This window comes from Delphinapterus leucas, chromosome 12, assembly GCF_059928025.1.
Source record: "Delphinapterus leucas isolate spDelLeu-1000000601 "Yukka" chromosome 12, BTC_Dleu_Yukka2, whole genome shotgun sequence".
In the NCBI taxonomy this organism is placed as follows: Eukaryota; Metazoa; Chordata; class Mammalia; order Artiodactyla; family Monodontidae; genus Delphinapterus; species Delphinapterus leucas.
In genome coordinates this window covers 39,416,146-39,431,295 of record NC_143140.1, presented here as the reverse complement: position 1 = coordinate 39,431,295, position 15,150 = coordinate 39,416,146, and the positions used below count along the sequence as shown (strand labels likewise).

The following is a 15,150-nucleotide window of genomic DNA, read 5'->3' as shown; positions in this document are numbered from 1 at the left end:
GCAATTATACTCCAATAAAGATGTTAAAAAAATTAAAAAGTTATGTAGTAACTTTAATTTCTAAACTGTTCTAATCATATAAATCATCATTGTCAGAAAATCTCATTTGTGCTATGAAAGAATCATTTGGTTGGTGTTATTCTTTCTCAGGAAATGGAGCCCGGGTATAAAGGGTCCACGTGCCGGGCACCCTGGCTCCATCGAGTGCCTCCCTGAACTGATCCACGCCTGTGGAGGGAAGGACCATGGATTCTGCTCCATGATAGAAAAAGAGCTACCGGCCCCAAAAATGAAGCAGGTAAGGCCATCACTTCCATGTTTCGATGCTCCCTCACTCTGGGAAGTTGTACCAAGAGTTTTCTAACTTAGAGTGCTGCTTTCAGAGTCAGACTCTCCTGAGTTTAAGTTCCACCCGCCATTTACTAACCCTGATTATGAACGTGAAAACATCATACCCGTCTCATGAAGTTTTGGGTAAGATCAAGCAGGATGTTATTATGTAAACTGCTCTATGTAGTTCCTGGTACATAATAAGAGCTCAACAGATGGTATTAAATAATGACAGTAACAATAATTAGAAGTAGCGTCTGCGTTATTAGAAGGTTGTTTCAGTATAATGCTGTTAAGCCGGCTGAGAAAGGCCTACTATGACTCGCCCATCACTAGGCTGCATTGCTCAAGAGCCCTTCTAATCCCTTCTTCAGAGTGGGTTTTGTTTTGTTTTTATGCTTGGGTATATTTTCGTGCAGTTCCCTCAATTACTCTTTTATGCCCCCGCCCCATTTTAATCACTTTATTGTTTCTAGATTCTAAAGTAGTCCTTCAAAGAAACTCCTTATTTGTATACCCTGTAGTTTAGATATAAATCTGAATCTACGTTGTGAAAGACAACATAGGTCATTGCTCCAAACTATCTTTGGAAAGGTCAAAAACATGAACGAACGATGCCAGAAATATTTGGCATATATAGACTTTTAAGTCTTAAGCAATTTCACCCTAAACATGTCAAAGTTAATGTTCAGGATTTATAACATAATTAACATATTGACTTGCAAATGCAGATACTAAAATAAAGAAACTTCTAAACCATGTCATTTTTTATTTTTTCCAGTGGAACTTATTTTCGAGCAGGACTTGGAAAAAGTATTACAGGCATCAAAGTCTGATTGTTCAATTTCTGTTGAACCCAAAATTGGCACCAAAAGCTACTTAAATATTCATAATAAGTGCCTACCTTTCTAACTAAATTATCATCAAAATTATGAATAAAAACAATATATTTAAAATGAAAACAAGGCCTCTATTAGCAACAACAGATTTCTAACATAACGTACAGTGATTTCAAGCCAAGTTTTAGATGTGATAAAAAATTAGAACATTGTTGTAATTAGTTCAGGGAGAACTCAGAAGTAAACTTACTTAATTTATTTGCATAAATTGCCATTCTGTTATCTTTAAAACCAAATGCAAATTGGCTCAGCCTGATATGATGATGGTTATTTGGCTCAAAAGTGCTTCAATTTGCAGAGCAATCTGGTGTCGGCTCTGCAGTGAGGCGATCCCAGGTAACATACAAATCCTGAATTATTCCAGAAATTAGTATGTTTAAAGCATCAATTTAAGTGCTAATTGCAGTAGTAATGAGAAAAAGCAGTACTACTGTGAGATTTGCATCTTCTACCCCATCAGTATGCCTGCAACGGCTGCTGACTGGCAGAGGATTTGGCTGCTAATTAAATAATTGTATGCATGGCAGTGCTCTTGCCTGATTCAATAGATGAAGATTAATCCTCAGATAAATATGTTTGGCTGGTGTTGAAATGTCTTAGCAATTTCTTTAAAAACAGCTCATGTTTTATACACGCATATGTGAGTGTGTGTGTATGTTTGTGTGTGTATATGTATATATGTACAAATATATACACATACAACAATACATGTATATACATTGAAGATTGAAAATAATAATACCAAGTGCTGCAAAAGATTACAAATATATAAAAGTCAGATCTGACTTTGGGGAGCTTTGTGAAATAAAATTCCAGCGAGTTGCTAATACTTAAAATATTATATTGGTAACTCATTTAAAGGTACAAGTGAAGAAACATATGAAGTCTTGCTTCATGTGGTAAATGTTACCTGTATTGTCTCACGAAGTTAAATGCTTTACAGAAATGGTGTATTTGTGTCTTCACTCTGGCCAGTCTTAAGAGAACATCCAGTGGTACAGCTTCTAGACTCGGTGACTGTTGGTTCTAGCAGGGGATAAGCCATCATTTGTACCTTGAAGCACAGGGTAGACCATTCTGTGGCTTGACTATTTCAAGATCTATTCCAAACGTAATTTCAGATTCACAAGTTATAGGATTGGAGTTGAATTGAAAATTTGCATTGGATTTACATTTTTTGAATTCCTAAGGGATAGTTTGATTCATCAGGGCTTCTTCATTTCAATTAGGTGGTATACTCAACAGCAATAAAGTCTTAGCAAACAGGAAATCAAAGCCTATCAGGAAACCTGTAGTATATATTAAAGAAATACAAGGAAAATCAAAATTATTCATGTGCTTTTAAAAACTAACTTAGAAGGTAACAACAGATAAAACAGCCAATATAGAGAGAAGTTTTCTTGACTGATAGTGATATTTGCCACATATTTATAAATGTTAGAAAAAGATGACAATTAATTATCTGAGGACATTAGGTTTATTTTTGTACCTCTTTTCTATAGACTTAGGAATTCATTCATTTATTCATTCATTCAACAATGATAGCGTCTTCCCCGGTGGTCCAGTGGTAAAGAATCCACCTTCCAATGGAGGGGATCCCTGGTTGGGGAACTAGGATCCCACCTGCCCCAGGGCGACTAAGCCCACACACCACAGCTACTGAGCTCACGTGCCTCAACAAGAGAGAGAGAGAAAACCCACAAGCCACAACTAGAGAGAAGCCGCATGCGTCAGCGAAGATCCTATGTGCCACAACTAAGACCCGACGCACCCAAAAAAATAAGAAAATAAATTAAAAAAAAAAAAAACTGGGCTTCCCTGGTGGAGCAGTGGTTGAGATTCCGCCTGCCGATGCAGGGGACACGGGTTCGTGGCCCGGTCTGGGAAGATCCCACATGCCGTGGAGCGGCTGGGCTCGTGAGCCATGGCCGCTGAGCCTGCGCATCCGGAGCCTGTGCTCCGCAGCGGGAGAGGCCACACGCGTACCGCAAAAAAAAAAAAACAAAACTGATAAGCACTTACCATCTGCATTTTGATTTCTCACAAATATTTTCAATTAAAAGAGCAGGAATAAAATTGGTAAAATATTTTCTACTCCTTTAATATGTGTCATTTAAATTGGTATTCTCAATATGATAATGCCAAAAAAAATATTTCTTTCTAGAAAGAACCCTAGACTTAGAGGGTTCCTTATGATATATATACAAACATATAGAAATGTTTTCCTTTCAGAATAATTTGCACTATGAGCAAAAGAAAAACCCATTTTGTACAATAAATGATCAATGAATGACACTGACTGACATCAACAATTGCATCACAACATTTTTCAAGTTGCTTTTATATCCCCAAGTAATGCTCTCTGCCTTAGAAGTCACATAAATGCTATACTAAATGCTTCTCTAAAACTAACCAGTTCAACAACAGTTATTTTTTTTTCATTTTAACATCTTTATTGGAGTATAATTGCTTTACAATGGTATGTTAGTTTCAGCTTCACAACAAAATGAATCACTTATATATATACATATGTTCCCATATCTCTTCCCGCTTGCGTCTCCCTCCCTCCCACCCCTCCAGGCGGTCACAAAGCACCGAGCTGATCTCCCTGTGCTATGCAGCTGCTTCCCACTAGCTATCTACCTTACGTTTGGTAGTGTATATATGTCCATGCCTCTCTCTCGCTTTGTCACAGTTTACCCTTCCCCTTCCCCATATCCTCAAGTCTATTCTCTAGTAAGTCTGTGTCTTTATTCCTGTTTCACCCCTAGGTTCTTCATGACATTTTTTTTTCTTAAATTCCATATATATGTGTTAGCATATGGTATTTGTCTCTCTCTTTCTGACTTACTCCACTCTGTATGACAGACTCTAGGTCTATCCACCTCATTACAAATAGCTCAATTTCGTTTCTTTTTATGGCTGAGTAATATTCCATTGTATATATGTGCCACATCTTCTTTATCCATTCATCCGATGATGGACACTCAGGTTGTTTCCATCTCCGAGCTATTGTAAATAGAGCTGCAATGAACATTTTGGTACATCACTCTTTTTGAATTATGGTTTTCTCAGGGTATATGCCCAGTATTGGGATTGCTGGGTCATATGGTAGTTCTATTTGTAGTTCTTTAAGGAACCTCCATACTGTTCTCCACAGTGGCTGTATCAATTTACATTCCCACCAACAGTGCAAGAGTGTTCCCTTTTCTTCACACCCTCTCCAGCATTTATTGTTTCTAGATTTTTTGATGATGGCCATTCTGACTGGTGTGAGATGATATCTCATTGTAGTTTTGATTTGCATTTCTCTAATGATTGATTCAACAACAGTTATTTTAAAACTTATTTTTTAGTGTAGTCAGTAGTCACTCAATGTCCAGAAGGGATTTACAAGAAAGGGGTCACAAGTTTAGGTAATGATTAATACTTCTTTAGGTGTTTTTAAAGGGACTTCACAAAGATTAAAAGCACACTATTTTTACACACAAATAAATGAGTACAAGAAAAACTAGGAAGTCTGAACAAGAGCTGTGGCTTGTATCACTGGTATTAATATTGTACTTTAGTTTTGAAAAATGCTACCCTTGGGGGAAACTGGGGAAATGGTGCACAGGATCTCTCTGCTTTATTTCTTACAACTGCATTGAATCCAGAATTAATCTCAATACAAAGAGGTTGATTTTTTAAAAAGCTCACTATTTCTCAGTTGCTCACTACATTTTGCATTAACCACTCCTTATCTTTTCTTTTTTTATTCAGGCATGGAGTTTCTTATCTCATTTGCCCGTGATAGATGTTGGCTTAAGTGTTAAAGGCTGGTGGGATGACTCAGCGGAAGGACACGATGAGCTCTCTATCACAACCGTGACCTCTGACAAACGCAACGACAACAGATGGGTCAGATTGCATGCTGATCAAGAGTATGTGCTTCAAGTCAGCTTGCAGAGAGTCAGCCTTGGGTTCCACAAGGTATAGTGTTTGGTTTCCATTCTCAAATGCTTCACACCAGATCCCAGCACGCACCAGCACACATGTCTTTTATATTACTAATGCGTCCGTGCCCTTCACCAATCCTGCTTCCTCAACTGGCCTTAAGCAGCAAGAGTCAGTCTTCTGCAGTTAGTCAGTTCTCCTCATGTGCCATTTTTCAACCCCAGAATACCCATGTGACATAATAATATAATGCCTAGAGTCCTGGTCTCAAAGTATGGTCTACAGGCTCAGCAGAATTTTCTGGAGTACCTTTAAGAGTGCAGATTCTTTGGCCCTACACCAGGCCGCCTGCACCAGAAACTCAGGACTCTGAAGGGATCTCAAAATCTAGACTTCTACCCAGCACCCCAAATGAAGAAGACGCTAGCTAGACTTTTCCGTGGCTCACTTGCCACATCTGTCTGCTTCCTTCATTAGAATGCATGTGAGGGAGCTTTGTCAATGTTCGTACAGGCCAAAAATTTACAGTATTTTTATTTTAAATTACTGTGCTCTTTTCTGTGCACCGTAATTTTCTGTGCTCTATTTCTGTGACACCAAAAATAATTATTGGGCCCTCTAAGAATATTAGTACACAGCATGTGGGCAGATTGGTTTTTAGCCCAAAATAATCGAAATAAGAATTTGCCTTTTCGTTAGCTCAGTGGAGTCAGGGGCTTTCCCATATCTAGAACTAGCCCTCAGGAGTGAGGTTGTAGTTCATTAATACTGTCCCCTCTGTTTTCACACACGAAATGGTCAGTAGCTTTCTGTTGGTACAATGTCTTTTCAATACTGTGCCTTTAAGTCCCATCTCATTTGATTTCTAATTCTAAAAATCAGTCAGTGTAAGTATGAACTGATTGGCCTCTGGCATTTCAGAGGCTTTAATATGAGCATTTTTAGATGACAGTATATCCCAACTTACAAAAGAAAAGGCAGTAGTAATCATACCGATAAAATCATGAGGAAAAAAAACTAAGATTTTTTTTTTATAGCTGCCGTGTGAGGTGTAAAATTCCCCATTTTACAGAATAATGGAACTTGGGGAGTATAGGAATTTGCCAAGGTCCTAGAGTCAGAAAATATGAGAGCAGGCTGGGAGCACAGAGTTCTCCGATTCAAGTCCCTGTTCTCTTTGCACCTACCATGTGCAGACACGCTGACAGAAGCGAGGCCTGTCACAAATAGCTAAACAATGTACCCCAGCCTCAGGGGGCTCACAGTCTCAACAAAGAGATGCTCAAGCAGCTTATCATAGTGCCTGGATAAACAGTGTACTGGGGTGTATCTAAGGTACGTTGAGAGCGCTAATTAGAGAGAACTTTATTTTGAGAGCTTTGCAAACATTTCTGACAATATTTTAGTATAAGGGGTTTTTTTTACTATAGTATTAGTACTTAAACATTAGATTTAACTGTGCTAGAGAAACTCTAAAATTTTGTTTCTAAGTGCTGTAAAAATACATTGCTCTCTGACCTCTCTTTTTAAAATGCCTTAAATGAAACAACTCTCTCTAGAATATTGAGTGAAGTCTGATTAAGAGCATGTCATTATTAGTACATTTTACACCATAAATCGTTGTCTTAAGGAATCTCTAGAATAATCTTGGATTTTGTAAAAAATCAATCTAAAATAAAGACGTCAAGTGTTGTCATTATGGTGATAGTTAATCTTGGATGATGGTGATGATTAATATATTTTATAAATTGTTTGGCTTACAATTTCCCATTCCTCAGAGAAAGGACTTTTTAATATCATCATATTAGAATATGTGCTTTTTCATGTGAGCTTTATTCTTGGGTGATGGGGGAAGATGTTTATGTGACAGAGTGCGTATTATCTTAAGATCCAGAGTCTAGCCTGGATTGACTTTTTTCCCCCCAGTATCAATTTCTTGCAAATAAGATTTTGGAAGACTTGGTTGATATGTTTGTATCTCAGTTTGTTCATCTGCAAGTGGGGAATTAATTTCATTTATAAGAATGGTGTGAGAAAGATTCGAGGGCTTTCTGTTCTCATGGAGCCACAAAGTAGTGTGGCTAGAGTGTGCTTCGAGAATCTTGAAAAAATGTAGATGATAGCATATCAAACACACCAAACCTGAAAATTAAACACATCCCAGATACTTAGATTTATGGCCTCCAAGAAAGACAGCGTGGCCTTTTAAGCTCAGCCAAGTGGTATAGAAAATCTAGCCATTAGTAACGCTTTATCTTTCCTTTTTTTTTCTGGTTTACAGGGAAAGCAAGACAGCCATGCAGTCACCCCTCGATTCCCCAAATCAAAAGATGAAGGATGGTTTTTGATATTAGGAGAAGTGGATAAGAGAGAACTTATCGCTTTGAAAAGAGTGGGATATGTCCGAAATCATCATGTTGCCTCCATCTCTTTTTATACTCCTGAAGTACCTGGAAGGTAAGCAGAGTCTTACCCCACCAGAGTTCCCAAAGAATTAACCGCAACGGTGATGAGAACGGTGGTTTTACCTTTTCGTTCCTTTTTTATACTCTAGGTATATCTACACACTGTATTTCATGAGCGACTGCTACCTTGGCCTGGACCAGCAGTACGACATCCACCTCCATGTCACGCCGGCCAGTGTTTCCGCACAGGCCGACGAGATCTCCGATGCCCTGACTGACCTCAAAGTGAAGTAACCCGACCCGAACAATCCATTTGAAAGAAGTGGTTGAGAAGCCTGACTGTTCAGTCATCTGGACAAAGTCGAATTACTTGACGTTTGCCTTGGAGGAATCAACTTCCAACCTCAAGGCACTGCGGAAATTGGCGGTGGCCGCAGCTCTGACTCGAGCAATGCAGCCTTTTAACAAATGTTGCCTTTTATAACGTTGTCTTCATGGGTCTCTTGATGTGTAAAATGACTACGCCCGTAGGAGAATCTTTCAATTTGTGTATATTGAGATGATACCTAGGAATTATCAAATCTTACTTTTCACAGTGTACTGTTTACAAGAACATCGGCTTCTCTTTTTTTAAGGAAAACTAACTGCACAGGGGTGTGACAGTGTTAAGATTTGTTATAACAGATTTCTAACCCTGCAGCATAAAATATATAAGATAAATCTGTACAGTGACACACTGTGTTTTGTTCACAAAATTTATACTTTGATCACATATGGAAGTAATTTCAAGAATTTCTTATTGTCACAAATGTTAATAATATATGATGTAAAATTACATTACAGAGCCCAATGATGATTTAAAAGAAAACAGAATATACTGATCTTAGAAAATGTAGATACTGTAACTGGTAGAAATAAAATATTTAGAGTGCCACTTCAACACAGCCTGACTCACTTATTCCCTCTGCCTCCTTTCCATTATAGCCCCTCTTACTTTTCTGTTCTTTTTTTCTTTTCCTTCTCTGTCCAGACTTCACTTCCATTCTCTTAATACTTACTTACACAAGGAGAGAAGTATAGTCTAATTCATACAGGCCACGTAGTACAAGTCTTTGTCTCTGTGCTCTTCAGGGCAGGCCTGAGGCAAACCTAGAAAATTTTCAGCCCCTACAGGTGGGTTTTCACCTGTGATACAGGAAATTTCCCTATGTCCAAACAATTTCCATCTTGAAAAATACTTTTTTTTCCAAATAAAACGTTGTTGGATTCCATATCCATATAACATACATTTTCTAGTGAAATGAAATTCTGTTCTTTGCAAAGAAATTTCAGTTATTCCTGATCCTGTGATCAATTATTTCAAAATACTTTCCAATGTAACCACTGCAAGTACTGGAATTTAAAACTTTTTCTAAAACTGGAACATATTGCTTGTGTGTACCTCCTTTTCCATACCAAAGAAAAATGTGGGAGAAGGAGGAATAAAAGTAGGATGGGGAGAACCAGGCGTTCACTTCCCAAAATTTAAATAACTAATGTGAACGCACCGAGTGCAGTGGGCATGAGGTGTCCAAAGGGCTACAGTCTCAGAAGTTTACTTCATATAAAGAGGTCTTTCTGCCTGTCCTTTGGCAGTTTATTTCCTAGTTGCAATTCATACCTAAGCACTGTTTGAGTGAAATTAAAAGAAAATGAAGATGATATATAGACAGACAATTACCAGTCCATACAGGAACCTGAAGAGAAACAACTCATGGTCTTCATGTTTATCAGCATCGTTCTTTTTTTTTAAAGAAAGCAGGCAACTTTGGGGAGGTGGGAGAGATCTACTTCACTGGACATGCAGCAGAGGACATAGGAGCAATAAGAAAGAATTTCTATTATATCCGTTGAGAGAAAAAGCATGACTAATTAAAATTAATTTTAAAATTGAAAGTGATTAGTTCACAATAAGCTGCAGAAGACACTCGTAAGGCAAGGTGTGCTTGGATGGAAAAGTTCATCTTATCCCGATGAGTAACCAATGCTGTTTGTCTACGATGTTATCCTCACTCATTACCTGACCGAAATTTTAGTGTTAAGCGTGCACTGTAATATAGGGCATGTGCCAACACAGATCAATTCCATATTTCATTTTTAATTCCATATTCCATTTCATAGTCCCCTGGACTTTATCGACTCCAAATAATGGAAGTGCCAGTCAGATATTCATTCTAGGTATGATGTGGAGTACTCTGATACCCACATGAATCAGAAACATGTCCTTCCTCTTAGACAAGGTGGCCTGGTGACGAAAAGAAGATGTAGATAACTATAATAAAAGGAAGTCATTGCAGCAATGAAATATTTGGAAAAATCATGAAGGGACATTTAGGCTGAGTTTTGAAGATGGTTATGAAGATGATCAGAGATGAAAGAAGAGCCTTTCGGGTAGAACAGCATTAACAAAGGTTCTGAGATAACCTAGGGTGTCCAGCTGGTCTGCATTTTCAGAGACATGAAAGGGACTGAACAAACAGACAAGAAGGATGGAAAAGTATGTAAATTCTTACCTTGAATTACAGGGTAAGAACTGCAAATCTTAAGCGAATGCAGTGGAATTCCTTGGGAAGGCACCAGAGAAGATGAGAAGGAATTCTGAGATTAGAACAGAGAACCAGTGGAGATGGGAGGGTATGCAACCATGCCTGTGGTGGGGAACAGGTACTAAATACCAACAAGACTGAGTCTCTCCCTTGGATTTTGACGTTCCCTTCTAGTGAAGTAATCCAGTAGCCTTAGAAAACTACACATACTTCCCAAACACACACTTCACAGTTTCCTCCAGTTGCTCAGAGGAAAGACCTTGGAGTCATCCTTGACTCCTGTCTCCCCCCCGGCCACAGTGGTCACCGTGCTGCTTGGTGAACATCCCATGGTCCTCGGCTTGTGCTGCTCCATCAGCCTGGCTTTTTCTCCAGACGCCTACAGGTCTAGCCATCTTAATTTAAATGTCAACCCACCCAAGCTCACCTATACCCCCACCCCCCTTTCCTGTATTTTCTCCATTGTTCTTATCACCACTATAAAAATATTCATTTATGGGAATTTCCTAGCAGTCCAATAGTTAGGACTCGGCATTTTCACTGCCATGGCCCAGGTTCGATCCCTGGTCAGGGAACTGAGATCCCGTAAGCCACAAAGCGCAGCCAGAAAAAATATATATATATACTTGTTTATTATTAGTTTCTCCTAACTAAGCTTCCTGATTAAGCTTCAGGAAGGGTTTTTTATCACTTGTGTTCAGGGCTACATAACCAAGATCTACAACATAGCCTGGCACATGGTAGCTGCTTGATAAATCCTTGCGGAATGACTGACTGAACACAGAGACACCCATGGATTCTAAAATACCACACACCTACTTCAGTTGACACCTCCTCTTCTGGAGGTGACATCTACTCTCAGACTCACCAAGAGCAAGTACTTCCCTGGTCCTCATGTCACCTGTCAACAGAGGAGAGGTATACTTAAGCTAATTGGTAGCTTTATGATGACGATGACTATGGAATATTTTTATATAGCAGTGGATCTTGGGTATTACAGGTATTTTAAAACTTCAAATTATCATAAAACCTTTTTAGCCTGAAGTTTTAGCTCTCCCTTCTCTCACCAGACCCCTTTCTTTCCTCCATCACTGCTGCTAACTATTCACAGTGAAAGGATCCCCAAACAGGAACTCCATACATTTAAAGAATATGAACTGATAACTTCTCTCTTTCAGAAATAATTCCAAATGAGTAGGCAAACATTATTTCATGAACTAGCTTCTTACAAAGAAAAACCTGAATTAAGTTTTAAATCTTTCAACTGAGTATTACCAAAATAGAACTTGGCTTCAAAGATATATATTGAGCCTCTAGATTAGCTTTCTTTCTCTGCTTTCAGAAATCTAATTTCTAAATCTAAGAGACACAAGAAGATAAAATATTTGAATTTAATGAGTTCTAATTATAGTATTTTAAGATCCTCAAAAATGCTCAGAATGGTAGCTGATTCCAGGTTGTCCTGAAAGCCTGTTGTTTTGGTAATGGAGGATGGCGACAGAGACTTCTGGAAAGAGTTATTTCCACAGTTTCAAGCTCAGTTCTTTCACTTTTTCTTGTGGAGCATTCTATCCTATTTCTGAAAAATAAAGTTCTTCAAATTTGAGGACTTTAAATGAGATTTCAAAGATTCTTCTTTGCACCTTCTTCCCAAGTTTCTTTTTTTTTTTTTTTTTTTTGGTGGAATATATATATTTTGGTAAAAAGGAAAGCATCAACACTTATTATCTTTATACATTGCAGAATGTCTCCCCCACTCACCTCCCTCTTCCTGAACCTCTTCCCCCTTTTTTTTTAACATCTTTATTAGAGTATAATTGCTTTACAATGGTGTGTCAGTTTCTGCTTTATAACAAAGTGAATCAGTTATACATACACATATATCCCCATATCTTTTCCCTCTTGCATCTCCCTCCCACCCTCCCTATCCCACACCTCTAGGTGGTCACAAAGCACCGAGCTGATCGCCCTGTGCTATGGGGCTGCTTCCAACTAGCTAGCTATTTTACATTTGGTAGTGTATATATGTCCATGCCACTCTCTCCCTTTATCCCAGCTTACCATTCCCCCTCCCCGTATCCTCAAGTCCCTTCTCTAGTAGGTCTGCATCTTTATTCCCGTCTTGACCCTAGGTTGTTCTGACCATTTTTTTTTTTTAGATTCCATATATGTGTTAGCATATGGTATTTATTTTTCTCTTTCTGACTTAGTTCACTCTGTATGACAGTCTCTAGGTCCATCCACCTCACTACAAATAACTCAGTTTCCTTCCTTTTTATGGCTGAGTAATATTCCTTTGTATATATGTGCCACGTCTTCTTTATCCATTCATCTGTTGATGGACACTTAGGTTGCTTCCATGTCCTGGCTATTGTAAATAGAGCTGCAATGAACATTTTGGTACATCACTCTTTTTGAATTATGGTTTTCTCAGGGTATATGCCCAGTATTGGGATTGCTGGGTCATCTGGTAGTTCTATTTTTAGTTTTTGAAGGAACCTCCATACTGTTCTCCACAGTGGCTGTATCAATTTACATTCCCACCAACAGTGCACGAGGCTTCCCTTTTCTCCACACCCTCTCCAGCATTTCTTGTTTGTAGATTTTTTGATGATGGCCATTCTTACCGGTGTGAGATGATACCTCCTTGTGGTTTTGATTTGCGTTTCTCTAATGATTAGTGATGTTGAGCATCCTTTCATGTGTTTGTTGGCCATCTGTATGTCTTCTTTGGAGAAATGTCTGTTTAGGTCTTCTGCCCATTTTTGCATTGGGCTTTTTGTTTTCTTGATATTGAGCTGCATGAGCTGCTTCCCCAAGTCTTTTGCGTGCCAATTTGAGAAAGGTCTTGGGGTGCTGGTCAGATGTTGAGTCTAGTCCCACCCGAGGCCAAGCTTTGGGCCCTGACAGCCACATCTGAATAGATGCTTAAATTTTTATTGTTACTCTTCAACTGGCCTGCAATTCAGAGGATATTTTTTAAATGCACTTGATTGAATTTTCACGGGTAATACTGTGTCTCTAATATTAAGCAGTTCCTTATGGAGACTTCCTAGAGAACATAATAGACTGTAAATCAATCCACGTTTGGTTAAGAAGAATTAGAGCACCTCCTTCTAATTAAAAGTTCTTTGAATCCCCAAACCCATGTTTCCTTACTTATTAAGTTTATTATTTGTCTGTTCTTGATTTTATTTGCACTTGTTAAATAAATCCCATAGATGCCATGCTCGTCCACTGAAAGCAAGTATAATCAACTTGAATGATTGTACCCTTTGATTCCAGTTATATTGGAAGCAGTTTTTAATGATTTGAAGATCACAGGGCTGATCTAAGATGAATTTTATTTCTGAACTTTCATCCAAGCACAGCTGGCTCTTGATATCAAAATACTTCACCTTGCAGGGTGTGGATTGCTCTCGCCAGTTCAGGAGCTCCCCACAGCCAATGGCCCATTTTCCCAAATAGCCTTGAAGGTGCCAACATTTCAGAGGAGAATGGAGCTTCTGAAATAACCAAATAATTCCTGCCAGTGAGATGGCTAGTAGCACTGAGTAATGCTGACTGCCATAAAAGTGAAACACCAAAGACAATTAGAAAAGGGAGACTCTGCAGAAGTTTTTCATGGCAATACATCAGAATTGGTGCATATTCTCTAAAAGTAACCGTCTACAGGGAAAGAGTTCATTTGGATGTGTCAGTTCTAACCAAAGTGGACCAGCAAAACATAAAATCGACTTAAATTACAGAAGGGCAAGTTTGAATTGGAACAACAACAACAAAACTTCACAGCACGTTTATGAAATAATGCATAGCCAGGCTACCAACGGAGATCTTCATTAACCAAACATTATCTGCCTCAACGTCATAGCTGTCTCTCCACCCAACTCCACACTAGAGACGGGTCACTGCATACTTCAAGTATCTGAAATTGAACCCACGTGAAAATGTCTGATAGTCATTCTGACAAAGAATGCCAGTATCTTCAACTGAGCTTTCAAATAAGCTTGTCTAATTACAATACAGAAATGGCCTAATTGTGGGCAGTATACCAGGAATGTGCATCTTTACCTATGTTATTTAGCTGGGTATCATCAGAAAATATGCTCTATTTCCTATCACAACACAGTTTTACCAGAGGTCTGGAAGGAATCGATATGGGTTAGAAAGAAAACTGCATTTGCTGTATCAGGAGAAGCAGTTTGGGTTTGGGGGTTTTTTGTTGTTACTTTCCTTTCATTACCTCTTACCCCTGTATTGTATTTGGTGATCAACCCCATATTGGAAGATTTTAGGACAATATATCTGATCAGCTCTCTTCTGTTCCCATTTCCTCACCTACAGAACAGTGGTAGTACCTGCCCGTGCTTCCTCTCAGAGTACCTGGCTCCATCATAAGAAAGGCAGCCATCTTCATCCCTGTGGCACAGCAAGTGTTTTACCAATTTTGTTGAACTAATCATTTATGTGAAAATGCTTAGAAAATGATAAGGCACTATAAAGAGGAACTGAGATGTAAATGAAAGTCTAAGGTGATAAATTATAAATCACCTCGTCTGCAGGATTGATTTTATATGTCAACGAACAATAGGCTAAGAGCCCACCTCATCATTGCTACTCCCACCAGAAACAATAAAATCTTTATGCCCAGAGAGGGACGTGCTTGTGTTCCATTCCTTTGTGCTACAGTATTTCCACCTCTCCAAACGCAAATGCATGCACACTTTCAGTTGTAGCTCAGCACACATAGGGGAATGGGTATTACTTCAGTGGAACTTTTCTGAGGATGCTTCCTGGGAACATGTTTTGACAGATAGTGAAGGGGAGACAGAAGCCTCAGGCAGTGGAAGAGAAGTCTGACTGCCTCATTTCTACCCCTTCTAGCTTCTGAGGACAAACTTCACCACTTCACAACCTTGCCAGGGTCATTTCTGATGTCCAAATTAGCAGAAACAGGGACCATTCTGGAAGCAGAACAGCTTTTGAGAGCAAGAG

The 15,150-nt window shown here is 38.8% G+C and overlaps 1 protein-coding gene across 2 annotated transcripts in view; it reads left to right on the top strand.

Annotated features, from left to right (window-relative positions):
* ASCC3 (activating signal cointegrator 1 complex subunit 3) overlaps nucleotides 1-8,290 on the top strand; it is a 337,466-nt gene extending 329,176 nt beyond the window's left edge. For both annotated transcript variants that reach the window (XM_089921889.1, XM_022553310.3), the window contains 4 exons: nucleotides 151-298; nucleotides 4,992-5,201; nucleotides 7,447-7,622; nucleotides 7,720-8,290. In XM_089921889.1, coding sequence (XP_089778015.1) covers nucleotides 151-298; nucleotides 4,992-5,201; nucleotides 7,447-7,622; nucleotides 7,720-7,864 — 679 coding nt within the window. In that variant the 3' untranslated portion in view covers nucleotides 7,865-8,290. The remainder of the gene's footprint in view (nucleotides 1-150; nucleotides 299-4,991; nucleotides 5,202-7,446; nucleotides 7,623-7,719) is intronic.
* The last annotated feature ends 6,860 nt before the right edge of the window (nucleotides 8,291-15,150 follow it).